Here is a 26593-nt window from a genome sequence, read left to right as displayed (position 1 = left end):
ACTATTCTGGCTATACTGGGGCACTATACTGGCTATACTGGGGCACTATACTAGCTATACTGGGGCACTATTCTGGCTATACTGGGGCACTATACTAGCTATACTGGGGGGCTATACTGGGGCACTATACTGGCTATACTGACTTTACTGGGGCACTATACTAGCTATACTGGGGGGCTATACTGGGGCACTATACTAGCTATACTGGGGCACTATACTAGCTATACTGGGGCACTATACTAGCTATACTGGGGCACTATTCTGGCTATACTGGGGCACTATACTAGCTATACTGGGGGGCTATACTGGGGCACTATACTGGCTATACTGACTATACTGGGGCACTATACTAGCTATACTGGGGGGCTATACTGGGGCACTATACTAGCTATACTGGGGCACTATACTAGCTATACTGGGGCACTATACTAGCTATACTGGGGCACTATTCTGGCTATACTGGGGCACTATACTAGCTACACTGAGGCAACTAAACTCCCTACACTGGGGCAACTATGCCAGCTATGCAGCCGCACCCCAGCGCCCCCCCCCCCCCCATAACCTGCTGCGCACGGCACTGTCCACTAGGTCGCGCAAACAACCGGGGGCCGCATCCCCCCACACCCCCCCCCCCCCCCCCGCCCCGTTCCCCGGAGAAAAATTTGGTCAGACAGTGTTCCCCGGGCCGGAAAAGGTTGGGAACCACTGCTTTAAAGGACCAGAAGCTGAGATATGCATGAAATGATGGAAGAATCTCAACTTTATGGGAGATAACCTGCCAGTGCAGCTGAAAAGGAAGAACCAACAACATAACCGTGCGCATGACCGTCACAGCAGCCGACAGCGGCTCTAGTCTCATTAGAACTGTCACACTGCGCTTGCCCGTGACGTCACAGCAGCCGATATGACAGCGACTCTCACTGCTGTAGCTATAGAGACAGAGGCGTGTCCCCGCTGCCTCCACTCTGCACGCACGCCACACCGACGCTCCGCCCCCCAGCGTTCAAACTGTCCAACCAGCTGTCAGCTGTCTCCGTCGCTCCGGGAACCAATCAGTTTTAAGGATACTACGCAGTCAGCCAGTTCAAACGGGCGACTGGGACGGCGGAGAGCCCGGAGTACCGGAGCGGCTGAGGCAGCGGGAAGGAGGTGAGGGGTGGTGTCGGGGTGCGCTGGGGGGAGGGGACACGGCCGGGGAGATGTGGGGGGGTGCAGTGGCCTATGTAGGGTCCAGAGTGGCTCTGTGGTTGGGGATGTGGTGTTCCCACAGGTAACCTGCGATCTGTGTCACGTGTCTTCTGTCTGTTGCCCCTAGTAACCTAGGAGATGTGGATGCTGGTTTGTTGCCATAGGCAACGCATGAGCATACCTGGAGGAGTGTGGTAGAGACACAATGGACTCCCTTTTTTTTATAGTGATCCCCAATAGTTTACTGCAGCTTCCTGACACCCCTGAAGTATGGTGGCCGCAGAGATTGTCATGGCGAGTGTACTGGGCGCACAGCGAATGGTCAGGGCCTGTTTCCACTAGAAGCATGTCAAATTGTAGAGTACATTTGAAATCGGTGCCGGGAGACTTGGGCGCAGGATACAGCCGGCAGCCATGGTCTGAAATCTGGATTTGGGTGATCCAGATAGTTGCTATCTGGAGTTCACCCAGTAATGCGCTTATGGTCAAGCTTACCTGTCTGATGTCTTCTTCGATCTGTCCCTTGGCGCCTCCCACAATGCCCTCCAAGTGGAGGAGGAAAGAGGAAGTGTTTATAGTTGCATGACGCGCGTGGATCGCATTGCGGGAGGCGCCGAGGGATGGACGAAGAAGACGTCAGACAGCTAAGCTTGACCCCCTCCCTGACCAGCATTGCTGGGTGAAATCTGGATAGCAACTATCCAGATCACCCGAATCTGAATTTGAGCCCATCGCTGACAGCTGGTATATGGCTGATCCTGCTTCTGCACAAATCCGGGCCGTGTTAGTTACTATTCCCCCTCCAGGCCGCCATGGATAGTGGGGGAATGATTGCTGGAGGCCGAATTATTATTTTTTTTTAAGCAACTTCGGCTCCGTCTTCTGATGGCGGCGATGTTACTCACTGAGCGCCGCTATAGACTGATTCCCATTATAGTCTATGGCGGCGCTGGCTGCGCCCAAATCTAGCAGCGCCGAAAAGCACTGCTCCGAAATTGTATGCTATTTTTCAGATGTGACATTGCTTGTTATTCAAATGCAAAATTGTGTATGTATATATTTTTCATGGAAGTTTGTATGCGCAATTGCTTATTTTTGTGTGCATTTTCTATAGACATTAATAAAACAAGACTGCGAAAATCTCATGTTGTCCACAAACTCCTTGCACTGCTGTCAATACTTCTCCTGGATGTGAATTTTGCATGTGATGGAATGCTTGGGGGGCAGCGACATTGGATTTTGTTGTGATATCGCACCTTGCTACACTGTACTCCCCATTGACCACGTCTGCTTGAGATTTCCCAGTATGCTCAATTGATATGTTTGACCAAATTGACCTGAAACCATTTGATATGTTGATGCTTGCTCGGGTGCTGGCTCTTGTCTCCAATCTATCGGTATAGAGGAGGTCTAGAGGTGGTAAAAGGCGAACCAATGATCCTTTCCGCTGCATTGATAACTCACTGAAGTTTACACTTGTTGCTGGCTGTTACACATGCGTGCCAGCAAGGATGGCAGGCCTGTGGCACAGGTGGAAAGGTGAAAAAGCAGCGGTCTGAAGAGGGAGGTCAGCATTGTTTGGGCATTCAGTGACGTTGGCTGGGCTACATGGGAGGCTGATGCAGAACAAGCAGCTGACTAGCGGAGAGGCTGGCTATGCTGAAGCTGCAAGACTCAGAAGTCACATGGGCGCGCCCAGGCCACCATTTGGCTGGGGAGTGGCTGAGAGGGACCAGTAGTAATGTAGTTGGGAGTATCCACTTATCCCCCATGAACTCGCTGTATGAGTGGAAAGGACCATAATGTAGGAAAACCCGAATTCTTGCAAGGTCTTGCGGTACAAAAATATCAAAAAATATTTGACGCAAATACAAAGGGATTCATAAAGTCTCTAAGGAGCTCCTTGTCTGTATATGTAATCACCCAGAACATTCTGTAACATTCAGTAGTAGTAGTAGTATAGCCTTATCGCATTTAGCAATAATCTTTAGGCAATGATGCGCTCATTTTGGGTGCACAATGCCCTTCGTCAGGCCACTGTATAAAACACTGTCTACAAAAAGGCAGAAAAAGAAATGCATATTAAAAACATTAATGTAATGAGAAACCAGTCCCAGCACCTTACAGGGAATGTCTCTAAAGGAGAAGTGGGGACTAAAGGAGAAGTGTTACAAAGATACGCGTTGCCGCATTACCTACGCATAGATATGCAGCAACACGTATTTTTGTACGCGTTGCGGCCTGCAATAGCGCTAATTAGTCGGGAATGCGGAGAAAGCTACGTGCGGCCGACGAAAACGAAACTAGCTGGCAGTGGGGGACCAGAGGATTAGTGAGGGGCTGTGAGGGCACAGGACTGCTACAGGGGGCTGGTAGAAGCCCCAAGTGAGTAAAACTTTTTTTTTTTTCTGGCTTAAGTGTCCCTTTAACACACAGACCCAGAACAAGGGTCTTCACACCAGTCAAAAAATGTCAAGTCGAAAGGATCATGGGATGAGAGAATGGAGATATCCAGTGAATAAACAAATCTTCCCAGTAAAAGAAGGAAGATGTGGCGAGTATTACATGGGCCAGGAAATATTGCTAATTGTCCAACTGCTACACCACCAGCATAGGGAAAGAGCAGAAAAGAAGAATGAAGCTTCTTAGACCCATTACGATAGCAACAAACACCGAAGACATGTAAATATCGGCCCAAATGTTGCTATCAATTAAAATGGGTACTTAGGAGTGTATACCAAATAACCAGGGCTGTGGAGTCGGGCAATTTTGGGTGCCTGGAGTAGGGAAAAAAATGCACCGACTCCTAATGAATTTGTTACTGTAATTACAATAGAAAATATGATAAAATGTTCTATTGCTCAGATAATAGTCATTAAAAATGTGTATATATACAGTAATAGCTGTGCTTAGTCCACAAAAATGAAATAAACCAATCAAAATTAGTTACTTGTGCTGCTTCAATAAAGCAGTCCCCGTATTTTTAAGGTCAGATATACACATCTGATTGTGACTGTATATATGATGTGTACACAGGAATCTCTTATATATACTAAATAACATCTATGCTGTAAGAATAAAGCCTGATGTGTAGCTGTGTCACTAATAGAGATGGTCAATGAGATGGAAATAATTCTGCACTGATGCTGATTCATGCAAATGTATGCACTCCCTTTGCTGATGAAATCAAATAATGTAATATGTTGTTAAAATTTGGTTTGGTGACTACAAATTAAAGGGTACCTGAGACGGATGAAAAGAAAAGTTTTATACATACCTGGGGCTTCCTCCAGCCCCCTTCAGGCTAATCAGTCCCTCGCTGTCCTCCACCACCCAGATCTTCTGCTATGAGTCCTGGTAATTCAGCCAGTTAGCGCTGTCCGGCCGCATGCAGCTCCCACAGCCAGGAACATTCTGCAGCTGCGCAATAGTGCTGCACAGGTGTAGTATGCTCCTGGCGTCGGAGTGTGTGCATGCGCACTACACCAGACTGGCTCAAGTATCTGGACTCATAGCAGAAGATCCAGGTGGTGGAGGAGGACAACGAGGGACTGATTATCCTGAAGGCGGCTGGAGGAAGCCCCAGGTATGTATAAAACTTTAATTTCATCTGTCTCAGGTTTACTTTGTTACACAGTAGTACTATACTCTACATATGCACTCCCCACAGAGCTGCAGGGAATTCACTGAGAATGCTGTGCACATTGAACACAGAGGTGTTGTCTGTCACCCATAAACTTTTTTCAGATTGTGCATGAAGAATGTGTAATAGAGGAAGAATCTCCTCATTCCCCTGCAGAGTACCTGCACATCATTCTTACATGTACCCACACTTACATTGCCTAGGGCCTGATAGATGTTCTTTGTTCCGGTTTGTACCTTTTTACAAGTACTCTTACCAAGGACTAGTTTTAGTCTAAAGGGAATAAATATAGTAGTCTACATATCCTTCTCACTCCAGTTGTCTTGTAAAATTCCTAAGCGTTGGCAGTTAAGAGACGAATTTCATGTTACATACTTTTAATCAACAAAATTGTAATATGCAAATTAGAGGAGTCGGAGTCGGTGGAATCCTAAACGTCGGAGTCGGTGGATTTTTGGACTGACTCCACAGCCCTGCAAATAACCACAGCTGGCCTAGATATTAAGTTTATAAATATAGTATAACAAACCTATTAACCCTGTTGGCAAAGCTAGGCAGGAGCACCAGGAACAGCAGAAACAAACATCTGACCAACCAGAAGGGTACTGCACCTGGTAGGAAATAGCATTGAAAAACAGGTACTCCATCGCATCAGTCTGCATAAAGGATGTACAGGGGGGATAAAAAATGGAAAATAACACTAACTTAGGCGTTTGGGTCCCCATATCTATGGTATTAAACAGACCTAATTGTTACATTAAAGGGGGGGGGGTCACCAAAAAGGCCATACATTAACCCCAGGTGCAAAACCAATCCATACTAGAAAATGCATATTAGGGAGGGGGCCAGTGGTCTAAATCGCATTCTAGTCAAAACTACAAAATAAAATTGTCAGAATAGTCAACACAATTGTCCTTATGGGACCAGGTGGAAGCGATCAATATGAGGGCCTAAACTGCAGTAAATTATAAATATCAATGGAGAAGAGGGCACATATACTTACAATCCTGGTGGCAGGTGAACAAACAGCCAGGCAGCAGGAGTGCATCTTGCCATGGTGTCCTAGACTGTTAATAATCAGCATCTATCAGAAGCAAGCACGCATGTCAGGAAATGCGTAGCCATAAGCAGGAACAAAGCTCCAATCCAGGGAGCGCCATAGATGTGACAGAATGCGCCCAACGTGAACGTGTAACCATGCTGGAGCGCAAACCAGAAGTCATGTGCTCCAGCAAGGTTACGAATTCATGCTGGGCGCATTTCGTGACATCTAGGGCGCACCCTGGATTGGAACTCTGCATAATGTGTAGGATTTTTTTTGGAGGGGGGGGGGGGGGGGGGGGGGAGTTATTGGGGGGAGAAACGCTGCCAGTCTAAATGCATGCTTGAGGGAAACTGCTGGCAATTGGCTTCGGTAACAGTAAAAAAGGGCGCAGGAGGCTAGTGGACAAATTGGGCGCCGCCATTCACTCCCATAATAAATATCGTTTACTGGGTGCCGAACCGGGAAAAAAGGGCACCCGAGAATAACGGTTTCCAAGGGCGCCCGAAGATTTTTAATGTTTTATAACTGCTTGTGGTGATTTACGTTTCCTAGTTCAATAAAACATTATTTTAAATGTTATCCCTTACTGTTTGTAAAGCATTATTCACAAAATAAAGCGATCAGTACGTAACGTAAATTGTAATATATTTTATCCCTTACGGTTTCTAAAACCTTATTCTACACACAATACAGTGATCACTAAGGAGGGTCTTAGGTTTAGGCACCACCAGGGGGGTCTTAGGTTTAGGCACCACCAGGGGGGGGTCTTAGGTTTAGGCACCAATACGGGGGTCTAGGGGTTAGGGGTAGGTACAGGGAGGGTTACTTAATAAAAAAATTTTAAACGTTATTATACATTTCACTTTTTAAACGGAAGATTAATGTTTTCACAATTGCCGATTTCATGAACATTATTGATTTATAACTGTATAAAAATGAATATTTAAACGAAATATGGTACATTATATTTTTAAACGTTATCCATGTTTATCGTTTAAAACCCCGCGCCCTTTTTTCCCAGCGCCCCTTTTTAACATACGCATTGGCTTCATCCCAAACTGGCCCTAGACTACGATACATACACCACACAATACATAGACCTACGACTATGGTAGGGATTACGTTGTGAGCACCTCTGAGGGACAGTGACAAGACAATATATTGTGTACAGCGCTGCGGAAGATGTCGGCGCTATATAACTACTAAATAATGTTTTAAAAGCAAATGCATATGTCAGTCTCCATATCTCTCCCACTTCAGGTGTCCTTACATTTTTAAACAAGCAAACATAATTAAAAAGCCTTTAAGGTGCGTATGCACCTAATTGATTATTTCTGTTGGGGATTGCAACCCAATCACCCTGGATGACAACACTGGGTCGGCCTGTACAGACACGTCAGTGGTGTAGCTGAGGTGTTCTGTTGCTATGCAGGTTTGGGGGGGGAGGGGTACAGAGAAACTGTAACCAAGAATTGAACTTCATCCCAATTAGTAGCTGATACCAGGGCTGTGGAGTCGGTCCAAAAATCCTCCGACTCCTCAGTTTAGGATTCCACCGACTCCTCGACTCCAACTCCTCTAATTTGCATATTACAATTTTGTTAACAGTATGTAACGTGAAATTCGTCTCTTAACTGCCAACGCTTAGGAATTTTACAAGACAACTGGAGTGAGAAGGATATGTAGACTACTATATTTATTCCCTTTAGACTAAAAGTAGTCCTTGGTAAGAGTACTTGTAAAACGTACAGACCGGAACAAAGAACATCTATCAGGCCCTAGGCAATGTAACTGTGGGTACATCTAAGAATGATGTGCAGGTACTCTGCAGGGGAATAAGGAGATTCTTCCTCCATTGCACATTCTTCATGTACAATCTGAACCAGGTTTATGGGTGACAGACAACACCTCTGTGTTCAATGTGCACAGCATTCTCAGTGGATTCCCTGCAGCTCTGTGGGGAGTGCATATGTAGAGTATAGTACTACTGTGTAACAAAGTAAACCTGAGACAGATGAAATTAAAGTTTTATACATACCTGGTGTTTCCTCCAGCCGCCTTCAGGATAATCGGTCCCTCGTTGTCCTCCTCCACCACCTGGATCTTCTGCTATGAGTCCAGGTACTTGAGCCAGTCGGGCGTAGTGCGCATGCACACACACCGCCGCCAGGAGCATACTACACCTGTGCAGCACTATTGCGCAGGTGCAGAATGTTCCCGGCTGTGGGAGCGGCATGCAGCCGGACAGCGCTGACTGGCTGAATTACCAGGACTCATAGCAGAAGATCCAGGTGGTGGAGGACAGCGAGGGACTGATTAGCCTGAAGGGGGCTGGAGGAAGCCCCAGGTATGTATAAAGCTTTTCTTTTAATTCCTCAGGTACCCTTTAATTCATAGTCACCAAACCAAATTTTAACAACAAATCAAATTATTTGATTTGATCAGCAAAGGGAGTGCATACATTTGCATAAACCAGCATCAATGCAGAATTTTTCCATCTCATTGACCATCTCTATTAGTTACATGGCTACACATCAGGCTTTATACTTACAGCATAGATGTTATTTCGTATATATGAGATTCCACTGTACACATCATATATACTGTACAGTCACAATCAGATGTGTATATCTGACTTTAAAAATACAGGAACTGCTTTATTGAAGCAGCACAAGTAACTAATTTTGATTGGTTTATTTCATTTTTGTGGACTAAGCACAGCTATTACTGTATATATACATTATTTTTAATGACTATTGTCTGAGAAATAGAACATTTTATCATATTTTCTATTGTAATTACAGTTACAAATTCATTAGGATTCGGAGTCTGTGCATTTTTTTCCAACTCCAGGCACCCAAAATTGCCCGACTCCACGACTCTGACTCCACAGCCCTGGCTGATGCCCCCTTTTTACATGAGAAATCTATTCCTTTTCTCAAAAGGATCATCAGGGGGCGCTGTTTGACTGATATTGTGGTGAAACCCCTCCCACAGTGTGATGTCAGGACCATGGTCCTGACAGTTTCCTGCAATGTCTCATTGTCATTGCATTGTGGGAAACAACTGTTTCTAACTGCCCCCCCAAAAAAAGTAGCATCTCCTTCCACTGACCTCACCCGTCAGCAGTAAAAATATGATAAATGTCAGAATGTAAACCGGGGAGAGGAAAGAATTTACAATGGGCAAACACTGATTAAATAAATTATACATAATTACTGTAAAAATTAAGCGCTTTTTATTACACTTTCACTGGAGTTCCTCTTTGAGGGTTAGGCATCGGTAGCGGGATGGTTCTGTGTGAGATAAGGGCAGCAATCCCCGGTACCCTTTTTCCAATATATAGTGCGATGTGAACATAAATGACAGAAATAGGCTGTGAAGTCAATAAACCTTTATATTTTATGTGAAGTTGAAATGCACCAATAAATGCAGCTTATTTTGAGATGGTTTACGGTCCCCACTGCATCAGAGGAGCAGAATAGTCTCAATAAACGGCCAGCGGTGGCAGAAGTGTGTCCTGTCTTGTGGGCTCGCACTACCCTGGCTTCTGTTTGTAAAGTGATTTAAAATACATTTTACCTGGGTTTATAGGTCACTATACAGGTCTATAGCTGGCTAGACAGGCTAGCAAGACACAGGAATCTGGCAGGTGCTCACCCCAGTTGAACCTCACTCATTGTTCAGCTTTTCTGCTTGTTTGTTTGGTAAATCAGCCCTGGTTTTGTTAGTATGTATTCCTTGTTTAGCTGCACTCAGCAGTGAGGTGTCCCTGGCAATATCCTTGCCCTACACAAGGAATGTTTGGCAGTTGGGTAGATGCCATGCTCTGGTAGTGCTCTGTTGCATGCCAAGCTGTAGCCCTGGTATTTGTTTTCTTCTAGACAGTGATTTTGCTTTTGTGCTTTATACCACATGTACACTTTTTTTTTTTTTCTACTTTTTGTTCAGTTTGTGAATGAAGTAATGATCTGAGTGCTATGATAGATCAACCTACAAAAAAGGTACAGTATAGAGATCAACCATTTTGGGGCAAACTATTCCCTGCAGATCAGTTCAATTTCCAGGTAACGTTAAAGGAAAAACAAGTGTATGGGCAAAAAGGGACAATTAATGATTGAGCACTCTTTCTCAATATGTAGTAGGAGGGTAAACTGAGTGACTATACTTTAGGTAGTTCCTTCTATTACAGAAGCAGTAAGATTGTACTTACTGTACTTGTATAATTAGTGGCTACCAATAAGGACAACTGAGGTGACATGAGATAGACGTGTATGTACAGTGCCAAACACACAAATTACTATGCTGTTCCTTTGTTTTCTTTCTCTGCCTGAGTGAATAATCAGGTATGCAAGTGACAGTTTGTCCGGGTCAGGACAGGTCGGACTATAGCATAACCCTCACTGATGAGGAATCTCAGCCATATAACACTTTTTCCATTAACCCTCCAGGACAGGTATACATCGAGATTTGGCCCCTCCCAGGAAACAGGAAACATCCACAAGCCTCTCTATAAATAAAAAACTTTGTCAGGTATCCGGCAGTATGGATGTTTCCTGTTCCAGGGACAGGTCTCTCTATACCTGCGCTGCATGTCCTGGAGAGCCTGGGGGGCTAGGGACTGTTGGTGCTGCGGGGGCAGGTGAGGATCATTAGGCAATGTTATCTGCTGCCAGCCGCTTACCTCTCTCTATAAGCCGCTGTGGAGGGTCTGGGGAGAGAGATGGCTGTGGTAGCTTCTGGTTTGGCAGGCGCCGCCGGCTGGAATGATGAGAGCACGCTGCGGGGAAGGCGGAGGCCGAGTGGGCGCAGCGTGCCAGTATCCAAGATGGCGGATGGGTTACTTCCGCTTCCACCTGTGTCGTCATTTCCGCCCGCCGGAGTGAAGAATGCACAGCGTTCCCCGCGTCTGGGCACTCGTACAGACGCAGCATGGAGGCACAGCCAGCATCTGGGACGAGCGGAGGCCAGCAGGCTGCTCAGGAGGATCCCAGGGCACATGAGCCTAAGCCGGATACTAAGGTATCTTATGGTATCACATGTAAAACTGTTGTTTGTGTGAAGGCTTCTTTTCTAAGGCTCACTGTACTGGCTGTGTTATGGGGAATTGTTTGGTGAATAGCTTCTTGTGGGAAGTTGCCTCACACTGTGGTGAATTATGATTACTTTGGCTGCAGGGCAGTTAAAACAATATCTGTATTGTGTTATTGTATTACAGAGCACTGCAGCTTCATCCTCGGCTCCATCTGCTACTGCTACTGAAGCATCAGATACTGCCAGGCCTAAAAAACGCTGTCCCTCTTGTAATGTGAAGCTGCCAGTGCCGTGGAATAAGTTATTATGTCAGCAGTGTGCAACTCGTGTTTTAAATGAAGAGTCGGCTGTGGCTTATAAAGATTTCCTTAGAATGGTTCGCAAAGAGATGGCAGAGTCAATGAAAGTATTTAGAGAATCCATGTCGGCTCAATCTTCTGTTAACCCTCCACCTATTGTTATTGCACAAGTACCGTCTGCTTCTGGGACCATATCGTCAGCTGCTACGGTGCCACAGCCAATTGTACAGCAACCAGTAGTCATTACTCAGTCACCTACTGCTTTGCCTAACTATCCCATAGATCAAACAGCAGTGCCTGCTGACGGAGCTGCTGATAGACCTATGGAAGAATCTACACCACCTGTAACAGGACATAGGAAAGCATCCGCTAAAACAAATCGTCCTGTTTTGTCAGACTCTGAACCAGAGGAATATTCTGATGATATCTCTGAGTGTGACTCTGATGAGGACTTGTCTGGAAAAGATCAGATTAAAATGTCTAAATTTAGATTTTCTGCTAATGAGACAGACGAATTATTAAAAGCAATTTACGATTCTTTAGGTTTGAAGGATGACGCTCCTTCTTCAGTGTCCACGCATGATGCATTATATGCGGGCATGGAAGGGGAGAAACCGATGGTTTTTCCAGTACATTCATCTACTAAACAATTGATTAATAGTCAGTGGAAGAACCCCGATAGGAAGGTCTTTTTGTCAAGAGGCTTTAAAAGAAGGTTCCCTTTTGCAGAAGAGGACTGTAAACAGTGGGATAAATGCCCTAAGTTGGATGCAGCCTTTTCGCAGGTCCACAAGGAGAATGAGTTGTCCTTTGAGGATCTAGGTTTTCTAAAAGAGCAATCAGATAAAAAAGCTGAGTTTGCTTTAAAGAAGACCTGGTCAGCTATCTGCGCAAATTTCCGTCCTGCTGCTGCTACTACATGTGTAGGCCGTACACTAGATTTATGGATGCATCAAGTAATGCATCATATTAAAATGGGGTCAAGTAAAGAAATTATTTTAAATTCATTTACCGTAATGTTTAAAGCTATAAACTTCATTATAGATGCGGCAACGGAGTCTATCCGTTTGACCGCAAGAGCGGCAGCATTGTCTAACGTGGCTAGAAGAAACATCTGGGTCAAAACCTGGGAGGGGAGTAATGTTTCTAAAAACAAGTTATGTACCATTCCATTCTCAGGTGACCTGTTGTTTGGTCCCCAGTTGGATGAAATCCTTGAAAGGACATCAGATAAAAAGAAGGGATTCCCTAAGAAAAGGCAATTTAGACAGGGGAAACAGTTTTTTCGAAAGAACCGACAAGAGAATAAAACTAGACCCCAAAACAGACGTAAACCCTGGTCCTTCTCGCGCGAGCAGAACAAGCCAAATGCATTGTTTGGCGGTTCAGACTCCACTACAAGAAAGCAGCAGTGACAGCGAAGAAGCTGTGGGAGGAAGGTTGGGCTCCTTCCTTCCGCAGTGGCAGAAATTTGCGACCAGTCCATTCATTCTCAATCTGATCGAGTTGGGATACCATATTGTATTCCAACAAAGACCTCCATCAAAGTTCATAGTGACAAAACAGTTAAGGTCAAACGAAGAACAGAGAGCCATATCTTGCATTCTACAAGATATGTTAGCAAGAGAGGTGGTCACTCTGGTGCCAGTTCTGGAGCAGGGAAAGGGGTTTTATTCAAAAATCTTCCTAGTGAAAAAACCGTCGGGCAAGTATCGTCTTATTCTGAATCTCAAGCCACTCAATCCTTTTATAAAGCATCAGACATTCAGAATGGAATCAATTTATTCACTGAGAAATCTGCTGACAGCCAATTGCTTCATGCTCAGTATCGATCTCAAGGACGCCTATTGGCATGTCCCAATCGAACTGAAATCCCAAAGATTTCTAAGGTTCGCAGTGAAAGAAAACTCCATGGTGACTCATTACCAATTCCGTTGCCTCCCCTTTGGCATAAAGTCCGCTCCGAGAATTTTCACCAAGGTGATTGCCGAGCTGATCTCACATCTGCACAAAAGGGGTATTATGATTGTTCCCTATTTGGACGATCTTCTGGTGATGGCAGAATCAAAGCAAACATTATTGCTCCACAGAGAAATAGTGGTGAGGGAACTCCAGCAAGCAGGATGGATTGTAAGCTTGGAAAAATCACAGTTAGAGCCCACTCAGAATATTCTTTTTCTGGGATTTATGATAAACTCAATAGAACAGAAGATGTTCTTACCAGAGCAAAAGCTTGCGAAGGTAATACAGCAGGTGGAAAATTTCAAAAAATTGGATGTCATCTCGATAAGGGATGCAATGAGACTCCTGGGACTGTTAAACTCAGTGGCACCAGCAGTACAATGGGCAATGAAGCATTCACGAATCCTACAAAGTTGGGTCTTGAAAAATTGGAGCAAGACAGTCGAGACTTTGGATCAGTTGGTACAGATTCCAGTGCCAGTAAAGGAAAGTCTAGATTGGTGGACTGTTCCCCACTCGCTATCACAGGGCAGACCTTGGCAGTTTCCAACACAGGTAGTTTTGACCACAGATGCAAGCCTATTAGGTTGGGGGGCCCATGTTCAGAATTTCAAAACACAGGGTCTTTGGCAACATCATATGAAAAATCAGTCTTCAAACTACAGGGAATTGATGGCAGTGAAGTTGGCTCTGATAGCATCTCAACACTTAATAGCATTCAAGCATGTTCAGATAAGGACGGACAATTCCACAGTTGTGGCGTATATAAATCGCCAGGGGGGAACGAGGTCACACAAGCTATTGACCCTGGCATTAGAAATACTGGACATAGCGGAACAGACGCTGTTGTCAATTACAGCAATTCACTTGAAGGGGTCCATGAATATACTAGCAGATCTACTAAGTCGAAAACAGCTGTCGAATGCAGAATGGCAATTGAACCCCGAAGTATATCAGTGGATAACATCTGTGTGGGGGACGCCTGTCATAGATCTGTTTGCCAACAGGGAAAATACAAAGTGTCGTCAGTTTTTTTCCCTGAACGCCAAAGACAATCCAACGGCAGTGGATGCTTTGTCACAGACGTGGGATTTCAATCTAGCATTTGCATTCCCTCCTCTGAATCTGTTACCGTTGGTATTGAGAAAGATTGCAATATCCAGAACAAAGGTGATTCTTATTGCTCCAAACTGGCCACGAAGGTCGTGGTATCCTCTGCTTCTGAAATTAAAAGTGGCGGAGCCGATACTACTTCCTTTTCTAGACAATTTAATTCTGATTCAGAAACAGGTTGTTCCAGACATCAACAAATGGAAGTTAACAGCCTGGTTACTGAAGAGCGTATTCTAAAAACCTACGGACTTTCAGATAAGGTAGTAGATACTCTGATCAAGAGTCGTAAAAAGAACACTAGAGCAATATACTTGAAATATTGGAAAACTTATAATTTATGGAAGGAACAGTCAGGATTTAGGTCTAATGAAGTTGCTACTGTTTTAGAATTTCTCCAGAATGGAGTTGATAAGAAATTGGCCTTAAGTACGATTAAGGTACAAATTTCAGCACTTTCTGTTTTTTTGGACAGACAATTGGCTGGCCATCCTTTGATTGCTCGTTTTGTCAAATCAATAGAGAGGAATAGACCAATTGCTGTTAAACCATTCCCGAAGTGGGATCTATCTTTGGTTTTGAAGGCTTTAACGAAGCCTCCTTTTGACTGTGCCAGTAACATGAATTTACGTTTGTTAACTTTCAAAACTATTTTTTTAGTAGCAATCACCTCAGCAAGGAGGGTGAGTGAACTTGAGGCCTTATCCTGTAGGGAGCCCTATTGTATTTTTTATAACGATAGGGTAGTCCTTAGAACCAGTTCAGAATTTATTCCGAAAGTGGGTGATATTTTCTACCGGTCACAGGAAATTATACTACCATCTTTTTATCCGAATCCAACAAATGATAATGAGAAACAACGACACTTATTGGATGTAAGACAAATACTTAAAGATTATCTGCAGAGAGTAGAGAGTTTAAGGAAAACTGAAGCCCTTTTTGTAAATTTCACGGGAAAACTAGTGGGGCAGAGGGCTTCGAAAAGAACGATAGCTAACTGGATCAAATTGTGTATTATGGAAGCCTATAAAGTAATGGAAACGGCTCCTCCGAAAGATCTAAAAGCTCATTCTACTAGAGGGACAGCAACAACTTGGGCCTTCAGAGCTGGTGCTTCTCCTCTGGAAATCTGTAAGGCAGCAACGTGGAAGAACTTGGGAACGTTCATGCGGCATTACAGATTGGATCGGATATCTTCATCAGACCAAGACTTTGGAAGAAAAGTCTTGGAGGCAGTCAGCCCACCCTAAGGTTAGTGTTTACTTGAGAATCATCTCGATGTATACCTGTCCTGGAGGGTTAATGGAAAAAACTAAACATTAGCTTACCTGGTAATTTAATTTTAAGTAACCCTCCAGGACAGGTGGGGTAACCCACCCCAACTTTTTTCTGTATGATAAATAGTGTTAAAATGTAGAGATATGAATTATATATAAATGTATGTGGGACACTATGTTAATGGTTAGGTGTCAGGTAGTTAAGACCTGTTGGAATGTTTCTTTATTTAATACTGCCGGATACCTGACAAAGTTTTTTATTTATAGAGAGGCTTGTGGATGTTTCCTGTTTCCTGGGAGGGGCCAAATCTCGATGTATACCTGTCCTGGAGGGTTACTTAAAATTAAATTACCAGGTAAGCTAATGTTTAGTTTTCCTGTTAATAAATGGCTTCTGAGAGTAGGAAAGAGATGGGGGGTCAATAGTTCATAGATTTGGCATGCTTCAATGAAGGTGTCATTGAGCAGAGACACTGAAAAAGCAAAAACTTAACTAGATTTAAATATAAAGCTGTTACCTAAAAAAACAAAACAAAAAAAAAAAACTTTTTGGGAAGAGGAGAGATACAATTTTATCTCATCAGTTTATTTTCACCTCAGATGCCCTTTAGCAGACTAGTTCTAAAAAAAAAAACGATTTGACCAGTTTTATCGTTTATAATGTTCCTGAACTCTGTGTAATAAATCACTAAGAACCAATCCATTTCAAAAACATGGTCTGTAACCTGTATTCCAATTCTGTGACTTTTATTGAGCCTTAAAGTGGAGATGAACTTTGAAAACAAATATGCCTACATCAGCTGGCCCTGTGCTATCGGACAGCCCCGCACTGCCATAAAGTTTTATGAGAAGTGTTTTTTTTCCCTTATGGCTTCTTACTCCAGACATGTGGCAGCAAAATCCAGGTGTTTTTTTTTTTTTTTTTTGTTTTTTTTTTTGTTTTTTTAAGGAAATCTTAAGTCTGCCTAAAAAAACCCCAAAAAAAAACACTCATGGAGCAGCCAGAGAGAGAACCGGATTGCCAGGCAGCTGGTATTATTCAAAACTTCCTGCGCAGCACACCGCACACCACATGCGAGTGATTGACTGTGGCACAGTAGAGGACGACCTGGTGAGGTCATCCTGTACAGCGGAAGGGACCCCGGGCTGGCGGCTGAGCTGTGGCGAGGGACACAGCGGCTGCTAGGGTCTGGAGGAAGCCCCGTGTAAATGTCATGTTCCCCCCCCCCCCCCCCCCCCCCAGCTGCTTGGACCTTTTTATGTCCAGGCTGGGTAAATGATACATAGCAAGGAAATGAACAGCGCTACTTAAAAACAGGCAAGTGCCTACCTGCAAAAGAGTGCAAGCCCCACCTGTGGGATTTAATACACACCGAGCATACACATGACCTGTCTACCACTGGGGGGGCTCAGCGCACCTCTGATTGGAGGCCATTCGGAGGCGGCCTGGTGTTGCGCTGATCCACCTTTTGCGCAATTTTTGGGTAAATGATACAATCTGAAATGTTTTGAGCAAAGTGTCTTTGTAGGCGGCGGCTGGTCGTAAGTGGATTTCCATGGAAACTCCATGTCAGTGTCTCCGTTAACAGCCTGCAAGCCCCAGATCGTGGCTCGCAGGCTAAATGTAAACACGTGGGGAAAAAATCCCCTGTTTACAGCATACGGCGCTGCTGTGGCAGCAGCGCCGTAAAGGAGATCAGCGATCCTTGGCCTCTGATTGGCCAGGGATCGCCGGCATCTGATAGGCTGAAGGCTATCAGAGGTGGTACAGGATGGATTGCTGTCCTGTACTGCCCATGGGAAGGAGGAGAGGGAGGGTGGAATATTGCTGCGCAGGGGGGCTTTGAGGAGCCCCCCCCCAGCAGGACATCCCCCTAGTGGGGGAAAGGGGGGGGGGGGGAGTCTGATCGCCCTGCCTGCAAGGTGATCTGTGCTGTGGGCTGCAGAGCCCCCGCAGCACAGATCAGTGAAAACAGCCCTGATCCTTATGTGGTTAAGTTTAGTGGCCTTTCCCTCCCCCCTGGTGTGTTAAATCCCACCTTGGTGTGAGTCAATTGGTCCAATATCAAACTACATCAATAACCCTGCATAAACTTGGAACAACTCGTGTCTTATTGATCATTCTGGTCCATGAGGGGTTGTTCTGTCCCTTTCAGTTTGTGGAGGTGGTCGTTTTTTTTTTTTTTTTTTTTTTTTTTTTCTCCTGTGTGCCCATATGATTCAGCAAACTGTTATCCACAGAGTAATAGTCTAGTGACATAAATGCAACTGTCATGTACTGCATGGGGAAATGACTTATTTAGTTTGTCGTCAGCCTCCATACTGTTGCTGCCTGGTGCCATAGAATGGTGGTGTTTCTAGCTACTGTCAGCTGACATTGTGGTTTGTGTGATCAGTGGACACAGCATGCAACATCTGGCAGGCAGTTAACGCAGGCTCTTTTAAGCCCCATCTACACGATACGATTCTTTATATGATTCGATTACGATTCTATTTACGATCCGATTAAATCCAACATGTCCGATCGGGATTCGATTCGCCATTGTTTTGCAATGGCAAATCGAATTGAATCGAATCCCGATTGGACATGTTGGATTTAATCGGATCGTAAATAGAATCGTAATAGAATCGTATCGTGTAGATGGGGCTTTAGCCAAGTGCTCCACCCGGCTGTAGTAGGCTCACTTCCTCATTCAACTCTTATGCTGTAAGCAGAGTTTTGCCGGCCCTGCTTTCCGATTGCGCCCCACCCAGCAACTTTTTCATGCCACCCGGCTGGAAAAAATGATGGGGAGAACACCATACCATATATATGTATATATGTATATGTACTTATGTGAGTGAACTGCTGGTGTCACACTGCATCCAGTTGCAGCCAATTGCCTTCAAACTCCAGCTAAGCAACCTTTATTAGCTGACATGCACTGGGTGGTGTCACTAATTGGGCTCTGCTGAACTTCGGTGACTCAGATGGCCATATGCAGTGTTCTCCCCCGGCCCTTTTTTAGCCGGGTACTCCACCCAGTTAGTTTTGGTGAGCACCCAGCTGTCATCGGTTCACTTCTTCCTATGCCAGTGATCTGCAAACTTGGCTCTCCAGCTGCTAAGGAACTCAGGGCTGTGGAGTCAGTACAAAAATCCACTGACACCCAGGGCTGCGGAGTCGGGGCAATTTTGGGTGCCTGGAGTTGGAGTCGGGGAAAAATGCACCGGCTCTGACTCCTAATTATTTAAAATAGAAAATATGATAAAATGTTCTATTTCTCAGATAATAGTTATCATAAAAAATTTATATATACAGTAATAGCTCTGCTTAGTCCACAAAAATGAAATAAACCAATCAAAATGAGTTACTTGTGCTGCTTCAATAAAGCAGTTCCTGTATTTAAAAAGTCAGATATACACATCTGATTGTGACTGTACAGTATATATGATGTGTACACAGGAATCTCTTATATATACGAAATAACGTCTATGCTGTAAGTATAAAGCCTGATGTGTAGCTGTGTCACTAATAGAGATGTTCAATGAGATGGAAATAATTCTGCGTTGATTCTGATTTATGCAAATGTACGCACTCTTTGCTCATGAAATCAAATAATTTGATATGTTAAAATTTTGGTTTGGTGACTACGAATTAAATTGTACCTGAGACGGATGAAAGGAAGTTTATACATGCCTGGGGCTTCTTCCAGCCCCCTTCAGGCTAATCAGTCCCTCTCTGTCCTCCACCACCCGGATCTTCTGCTATGAGTACCGATAATTCAGCCAGTCAGCGTTGTCCGGCCGCATGCCGCTCCCACAGCCAGGAACATTCTGCACCTGCGCAATAGTGCTGCACAGGTGTAGTATGCTCCTGGCGGCTGAGTGTGTGCATGCGCACTACGCCCGACTGGCTCAAGTACCTGGACTCATAGCAGAAGATCCAGGTGGTGGAGGAGGACAACGAGGAACTGATTATCCTGAAGGTGGCTGGAGGAAGCCCCAGGTATGTATAAAACTTTAATTCATCTGTCTCAGGTTTACTTTGTTACACAGTAGTACTATACTCTACATATGCACTCCCCACAGAGCTGCAGGGAATCCACTGAGAATGTTGTGCACATTGAACACAGAGGTGTTGTCTATCACCCATAAACCTGGTTCAGATTGTGCATGAAGAATGTGTAATAGAGGAAGAATCTCCTCATTCCCCTGCAGAGTACCTGCACATCATTCTTACATGTACCCACACTTACATTGCCTAGGGCCTGATAGATGTTCTTTGTTCCGGTCTGTACCTTTTTACAAGTACTCTTACCAAGGACTAGTTTTAGTCTATGACTAAAGGGAATAAATATGGCAGTCTCCATATCCTTCTCACTTCAGTTGTCTTTTAAAATTCCTAAGCGTTGGCAGTTAGGATACAAATTTCATGTTGCATACTTTCAATCAACAAGATTGTAATATGCAAATTAGAGGAGTCGGTGGAATCCTAAACTGAGTCGGTGGATTTTTGTACTGACTCCACAGCCCTGCCGACACCTCTGGATAGGATTCCTCGACTCTGACTCCTCTAATTTGCATATTACAATCTTGTTGTTTGAAAGTATGTAACATGAAATGCATCTCTTAACTGCCAACGCTTAGGAATTTTGAAAGACAACTGTAGCGAGAGGGATATGGAGGCTGCTATATTTATTCCCTTTGAAACCATACCAATTACCTGGATATCCGGCTTATCTTCTGCCTCTAATACTTTGTCATAGACTAAAACTAGTCCTTGGTAAGAGTACTTGTAAAAGGTACAGACCGGAACAATGAACATCTATCAGGCCCTAGGCAATGTAAGTGTGGGTACTCTGCAGGGGAATGAGGAGATTCTTCCTCTATTACACATTCTTCATGTACAATCTGAACAAGGTTTATGGGTGATAGACAACACCTTGTGTTGAATGTGCACAACATTCTCAGTGGATTCCCTGCAGCTCTGTGGGGAGTGCATATGTAGAGTATAGTACTACTTTGTAACAAAGTAAACCTGAGACCGATCCTATTTTTTTTTTTTTTTTTTTTTTTTATATACATACATGGGGCTTCCTCCAGGCTAATCAGTCCCTCGCTGTCCTTCTCCTCCGCCACCTGAATCTTCTGCTATGGATCCCCCGGACTTGACCCAGCCAGACATAGTGCGCATGCACATACTCAGTCACCGGGAGAGCACTACACCTGCGCAGCACTATTGAGCAGGTGCAGAACGCTCCTGGCTGTGGGAGCGGCACACGGCCGGACTGCGCTGACTGGCTGAATTACCGTGACTCGTAGCAGAAGATCCAGGTGGCGGAGGAGGACAGCAAGGGACTGATTGGCCTGAAGGGGGCTGGAGGAAGACTCAGGTATGTATAAAACTTTTTCTTTTCATCCGTCTCAGGTACCCTTTAATTCGTAGTCATCGAGCCAAATTTTAACATTAAATGATTTGATTTCATGAGCGAAGGGAGTGCATACACTTTCATAAACCAGCATCCGCGCAAAATTATTTCCATCTCTATTAGTGACTAGGGTTGCCACAATATACTGGTATGATTTGTGCACGGTACCGTGCACAATCTCGTTTTACTGGTTTTCAGGTGGCAGGGCTACCGGGGGTGGAGCGACGTAGCGGCGGCGCACGAACAGCGGTGGGTATAAAGTCTCACTTGACGGCAACCAGGTCTGGTCTCCGCTGTACTGGGCTTCATTGTTCCTGTTCTTGCTTCACATTTCCCTGAAACAGCGCCCCCTGGGTGCTATTACAAGGAGATGATGCAAGCAAAAACAGGAAGTAGAATGAAGCCCAGTACACGCGTGAGGACTTGGCTGCTGACAAGTGAGTATTTGTCCCCTCTCCCTCGCTCCGGCTCTCTGTGCTGCGGCCACCTAATTCTAGCTACACCTACCACTGGCTACCTGTGCCGTGCCACCTACCACTGGCTACACCTATCCCTGGCTACCTGTGCTGCGGCCACCTACCACTGGCTACCTGTGCTGCCGCCACCTACCACTGGCTACACCTACCACTGGCTACCTGTGCTGCCGCCACCTACCACTGGCTACACCTATCCCTGGCTACCTGTGCTTCGGCCACCTACCACTGGCTACACCTATCCCTGGCTACCTGTGCAGCGGCCACCTACTACTGGCTACACCTATCCCTGGCTACCTGTGCTGCGGCCACCTACCACTGGCTACACCTACCACTGGCTACCTGTGCTGCGGCCACCTACCACTGGCTACCTGTGCTGCGGCCACCTACCACTGGCTACCTGTGCTGCGGCCACCTACCACTGGCTACCTGTGCTGCGGCCACCTACCACTGGCTACCTGTGCTGCGGCCACCTACCACTGGCTACACCTATCCCTGGCTACCTGTGCAGCGGCCACCTACCACTGGCTACACTTATCCCTGGCTACCTGTGCTGCGGCCACCTACCACTGGCTACCTGTGCTTCGGCCACCTACCACTGGCTACACCTATCCCTGGCTACCTGTGCTGCGGCCACCTACCACTGGCTACACCTATCCCTGGCTACCTGTGCTGCGGCCACCTACCACTGGCTACACCTATCCCTGGCTACCTGTGCTGCGGCCACCTACCACTGGCTACACCTATCCCTGGCTACCTGTGCAGCGGCCACCTACCACTGGCTACCTGTGCTTCGGCCACCTACCACTGGCTACACCTATCCCTGGCTACCTGTGCTGCGGCCACCTACCACTGGCTACACTTATCCCTGGCTACCTGTGCTGCGGCCACCTACCACTGGCTACCTGTGCTTCGGCCACCTACCACTGGCTACACCTATCCCTGGCTACCTGTGCTGCGGCCACCTACCACTGGCTACACCTATCCCTGGCTACCTGTGCTGCGGCCACCTACCACTGGCTACACCTATCCCTGGCTACCTGTGCTGCGGCCACCTACCACTGGCTACACCTATCCCTGGCTACCTGTGCAGCGGCCACCTACCACTGGCTACCTGTGCTTCGGCCACCTACCACTGGCTACACCTATCCCTGGCTACCTGTGCTGCGGCCACCTACCACTGGCTACACTTATCCCTGGCTACCTGTGCTGCGGCCACCTACCACTGGCTACCTGTGCTTCGGCCACCTACCACTGGCTACACCTATCCCTGGCTACCTGTGCTGCGGCCACCTACCACTGGCTACACCTATCCCTGGCTACCTGTGCTGCGGCCACCTACCACTGGCTACCTGTGCTTCGGCCACCTACCACTGGCTACACCTATCCCTGGCTACCTGTGCTGCGGCCACCTACCACTGGCTACACTTATCCCTGGCTACCTGTGCTGCGGCCACCTACCACTGGCTACCTGTGCTTCGGCCACCTACCACTGGCTACACCTATCCCTGGCTACCTGTGCTGCGGCCACCTACCACTGGCTACACCTATCCCTGGCTACCTGTGCTGCGGCCACCTACCACTGGCTACACCTATCCCTGGCTACCTGTGTTGCGGCCACCTACCACTGGCTACCTGTGTTGCGGCCACCTACCACTGGCTACACCTATCCCTGGCTACCTGTGCTGCCGCCACCTATTGCTGGCGGGTGGGGGCACATTAATCTAAGGATGTGGGGTCCAGGTCAAAATTGTTTAAATACCGTCATACCGTGGTATTTGACGGTTATCATACCATGGAATTTCATACCGTTGCAACCCTATTGGTGACACAGCTACACATCAGGCTTTATTCTTACTGTGTGTGTGTGTTTCCTATGTACACATACTGTACAGTCACAATCAGATATGTATATCTGACTTTAAAAATACAGGGGCTGCTTTATTGAAGGAGCGCACGTAACTATTTTTTGATTGGTTTATTTCATTGTTGTGGACCAAGCAGAGCTATTACACTGTATGTGTACTTTTTTTTTTTTATCTAAGAAATAAAACCTTTTTTTTATATTTTCGATTTTAATTAGTTTAAACTTATTAGGAGTCGGTGCAATTTTTTTCCCTCCCTACTCCGACTCCACAGCCCTGAAGGAACCAGTCCCACAATGCATTTGCCTTTTTGAATCATGACAATGGCTCCTGCAATGCATTATGGGACTTGTAGTTCCTTAACAGCTGGAGAGCCAAGTTTGCAGATCACTGTCCTATGCTGTAAGGAAAGTTGCGCAGAGACGTGCCAGTCCTGAATTCTCTCATCGCGCCCCACCCGGCTACTTTTTCATGCCTCCCGTCTGGAAAATTCTGGGGAGAGCACTGCATATGGTATTAGAGCGCTGATGGATCCAGAACCCCTTCTTCCATGGGTAATAATGGTTGGTCTTCCAGTATGTGTCTACACTAAAGCCAGTGTCTGCTTCTCCCCACTGTCTCCGATCTTGTAGAACACTCTGTATGAACAAAATAAAAGTGATTGGATAACCTATTAGTGGAACAATGGCAAACATTGATACCCATGACTGTCCTGGGACAAAACCGGTTGGGTTGACAGCAGGCAACAGATTTCTGTTGTTCCATGTTTTAGTGGGAGGCATATTCGCCATAAGTCCTAATTGGTTTAGGACTATAGGTGATAGTACTGTGGTTATTTTTATTATTGTGAATATTTGCTGATGCTGTACAATGAAAGATTTTGCTTTAATTCCTCTAAGGCAGTGGTCCTCAAACTAAGGCCAGCGGGCCGATAGCAGCCTTCAAATGTGTAACTTGTAGATGTGGCCCACTGTACCTTTTTTTTTTAAATAGCGGCCCACATATAGAATGGCAGTGCTGGCACCACCCATCCACATACTGTAGAAGCCAGTGAGCAGTCATTCGCTGGCTTCCAATCCAATTCGGAATCAGGTGACATTGCTGTCTAACTGGACGCCGGGTTGTCACCGGAGTATGCTTCACTGTCTGGTGCACAGAGACGTTCTTTTGGCGCTGCACGACTGAATGCTGCTGGGAGTTCTCCTCCTTTTCGGCCCCTAAGCAGTCTGAAGTATGTTGACCAGCCCTTGACCGAAAAAGTTTGGAGACCCCTGCTCTAAGGTGTCCTCTCCTGTCACCTTTTATGTTACTTGTGCTGCGTTTTATAGCATCGGCGTTCACAGTGGGGAGAAGTGGACACTGCCCTTATTGGATGTGTGTTGGAAGATCAGTCTTTATTACCTATAGAGGGGTTTCTGGATGCAGTACCCTATGGCTAGCTGGCTGGTTGGGGGGGGTTCAGATTTCCAGTTTGAAACTAATACCTAAAGGTTCTGCTAGTATTGTGATTGGTAATATCAGAGGTGCCTCCTACAGCCGTTATGAACTTTAGGGAATGCCAGCAGTTGTACCAAAACTATCTAACTTATCCCACCGGCGACCTCTCTGGTTATATCGCCAGGGGCCAGGAGAAATGTGAGTAGGTTTCTCAACTAGGCATTCCAGCAAAACATCTGCTCAGTAGGGCCTCATTGTTGGCAGCTGCCTGTGCAGTATTGGTGGCTGAATATTATACAGCCTTGTGGTCACTTTGTGCAGGATTGCTTTAAATCTGTGGTTGTAGCTCAAAAGCCACTAGACCCATGTATGGTCCTGTGCAACCTGGCCTTGATCCTTGGATAAATTCATCTTAAGTGGAACCAATTGGACACAACCTTAGGCCTTGTTCACATGATAGGAGTTTTTGTCAAAGTTTAAGCGCGGGCGCCCTAAAAAATGCTTGTGCAATGATTCTCTGAGAGAGTTCAGATCTGAGTGGTTCGTTTGCGATTCGCTTTTCTAAGCGGTGCTTGGGACTTTTTTTTGTTTTTTTTTTTTTTTGTTTGTTTTTTTCTTCTTCGGATCAAGATGGCAGCACTCTGCTAAAGTGCTTACGACAATGAGTGAACATGCAGAAAATCACTGGAAAATGCAGGGAAAAATGCCCACCTGTGGTGATTTGCTCAGCTGCCTGTGCAGGCAGGCAGCTTTTTGACCACTGTGTAGGTTTGCATGCTGCAGGACTCTGGAAAGAAGAGCTTCTGTCAGTTTTGCAGCTTGTGCTTGCAGAGGAATTTGCATACGTTGTCATGCAAATTGCCTGGCCACATTCATTGGAGGCGTGTACTATGTCTTTCCCACAATGCTTGGCTGTTCATAAGGATTTCGTCCTATGTAACACTCCTGGTGGGGTGTCAGCCTTACTCTCTGTTTGAAGATCAGCTTAGAGTAATTCCTGGAAACTGTGCTAGGCAGATTTCCCTAGTGCAGTTAGGATTGTTTATCTGTTTTGTTTGTCTGTTGCGATTGTCCTGTCCCAGCGGTTGTCGATAGGAAGTCGTTCTGATCTCTGTTCTTGGAGCATAGCTGGTGCAGCGGTTGCTACCAGCTATCTCTTCTGTTCTGCCTCTCTGGATCGCGCTAGCCACTTTTCGCTAGCGCTGGGGACCCTTCTGTCTCCTGGGATCGCGCTAGCCACTTTTCGCTAGTGCTGTGGATCCTATCTCTCGCTTGTCCCTGTTTTCGTGTGTCTGTCTTGTCTGCTACGACCGCTTGCTGAAGGCTCGGTGAGGTAACCGTTAAGCAAGCGTTCGCGTCCTCTGTTTCTTGTTTGTCTGTCGATTGTTAGTTAGGCGTGCTTGTCTCTATTGTGCTTATCACGTGGAGACCGCGCATAACCATGTGCACTGTTGCGAATGAGTGCGGTGTTCGCGGTTAGCTAGCGTTTGTTGTTTTCCGCATCTTCTCATTGTATGATTTGCTGTGCCTTTGCTAACCTCGTATTCTGTTCAGATCTGCCCTGTGTCACGTCTGGCGATCGCACCTCTCGCGATCGCGTTCCTATTTCATATCTGCTGTTTGTGTGGGGTGGCGACTGGATTGGCGCACACATACAACCTGTCCCTTTGCTTGTTCTCATTCGCAATCGCCTCTCTTGCGATTGCGTTCTGCACTTCGTACAATTCCTGTCTGGCATTTGTGGAGGTACAGAGGATTGGTTCCTCTGCACTCCCCAGCGCCATCTGCCGACAGGAATTTCCCTCTACAGGTGCGTAGCACCTTTTGCTGGGTGCCTGCAATTACACGC

At 46.0% G+C, this 26593-nt stretch overlaps 2 protein-coding genes across 3 annotated transcripts in view; both read left to right on the top strand.

The window, feature by feature from the left end:
- Nucleotides 1-1051: 1051 nt before the first annotated feature.
- CKAP5 (cytoskeleton associated protein 5) overlaps nt 1052-26593 on the top strand; it is a 123521-nt gene continuing 97979 nt past the window's right edge. For both annotated transcript variants that reach the window (XM_068260737.1, XM_068260734.1), the window contains exon 1: nt 1052-1149. The gene's annotated coding sequence lies outside the window, so the exon portion shown is untranslated. The remainder of the gene's footprint in view (nt 1150-26593) is intronic.
- Nucleotides 13341-15916, top strand: LOC137539256 (uncharacterized). Its single transcript, XM_068261812.1, has 2 exons — nt 13341-15532; nt 15826-15916. Exon 1 carries the CDS (start codon nt 13552-13554, stop codon nt 15529-15531), a length of 1980 nt encoding a protein of 659 aa, XP_068117913.1. The 5' UTR covers nt 13341-13551; the 3' UTR covers nt 15532; nt 15826-15916.

Source organism: Hyperolius riggenbachi, chromosome 11, assembly GCF_040937935.1.
Source record: "Hyperolius riggenbachi isolate aHypRig1 chromosome 11, aHypRig1.pri, whole genome shotgun sequence".
Classification (NCBI taxonomy): Eukaryota; Metazoa; Chordata; class Amphibia; order Anura; family Hyperoliidae; genus Hyperolius; species Hyperolius riggenbachi.
The sequence above is the reverse complement of the archived record's forward strand: the minus strand, read 5'-3'. Positions and strand labels throughout refer to the sequence as shown.

Coding starts and splice junctions, on each gene's coding strand:
- LOC137539256 (XM_068261812.1), top strand. CDS start 13,552: ATGGGCAATGAAGCATTCACGAATCCTACAAAGTTGGGTCTTGAAAAA.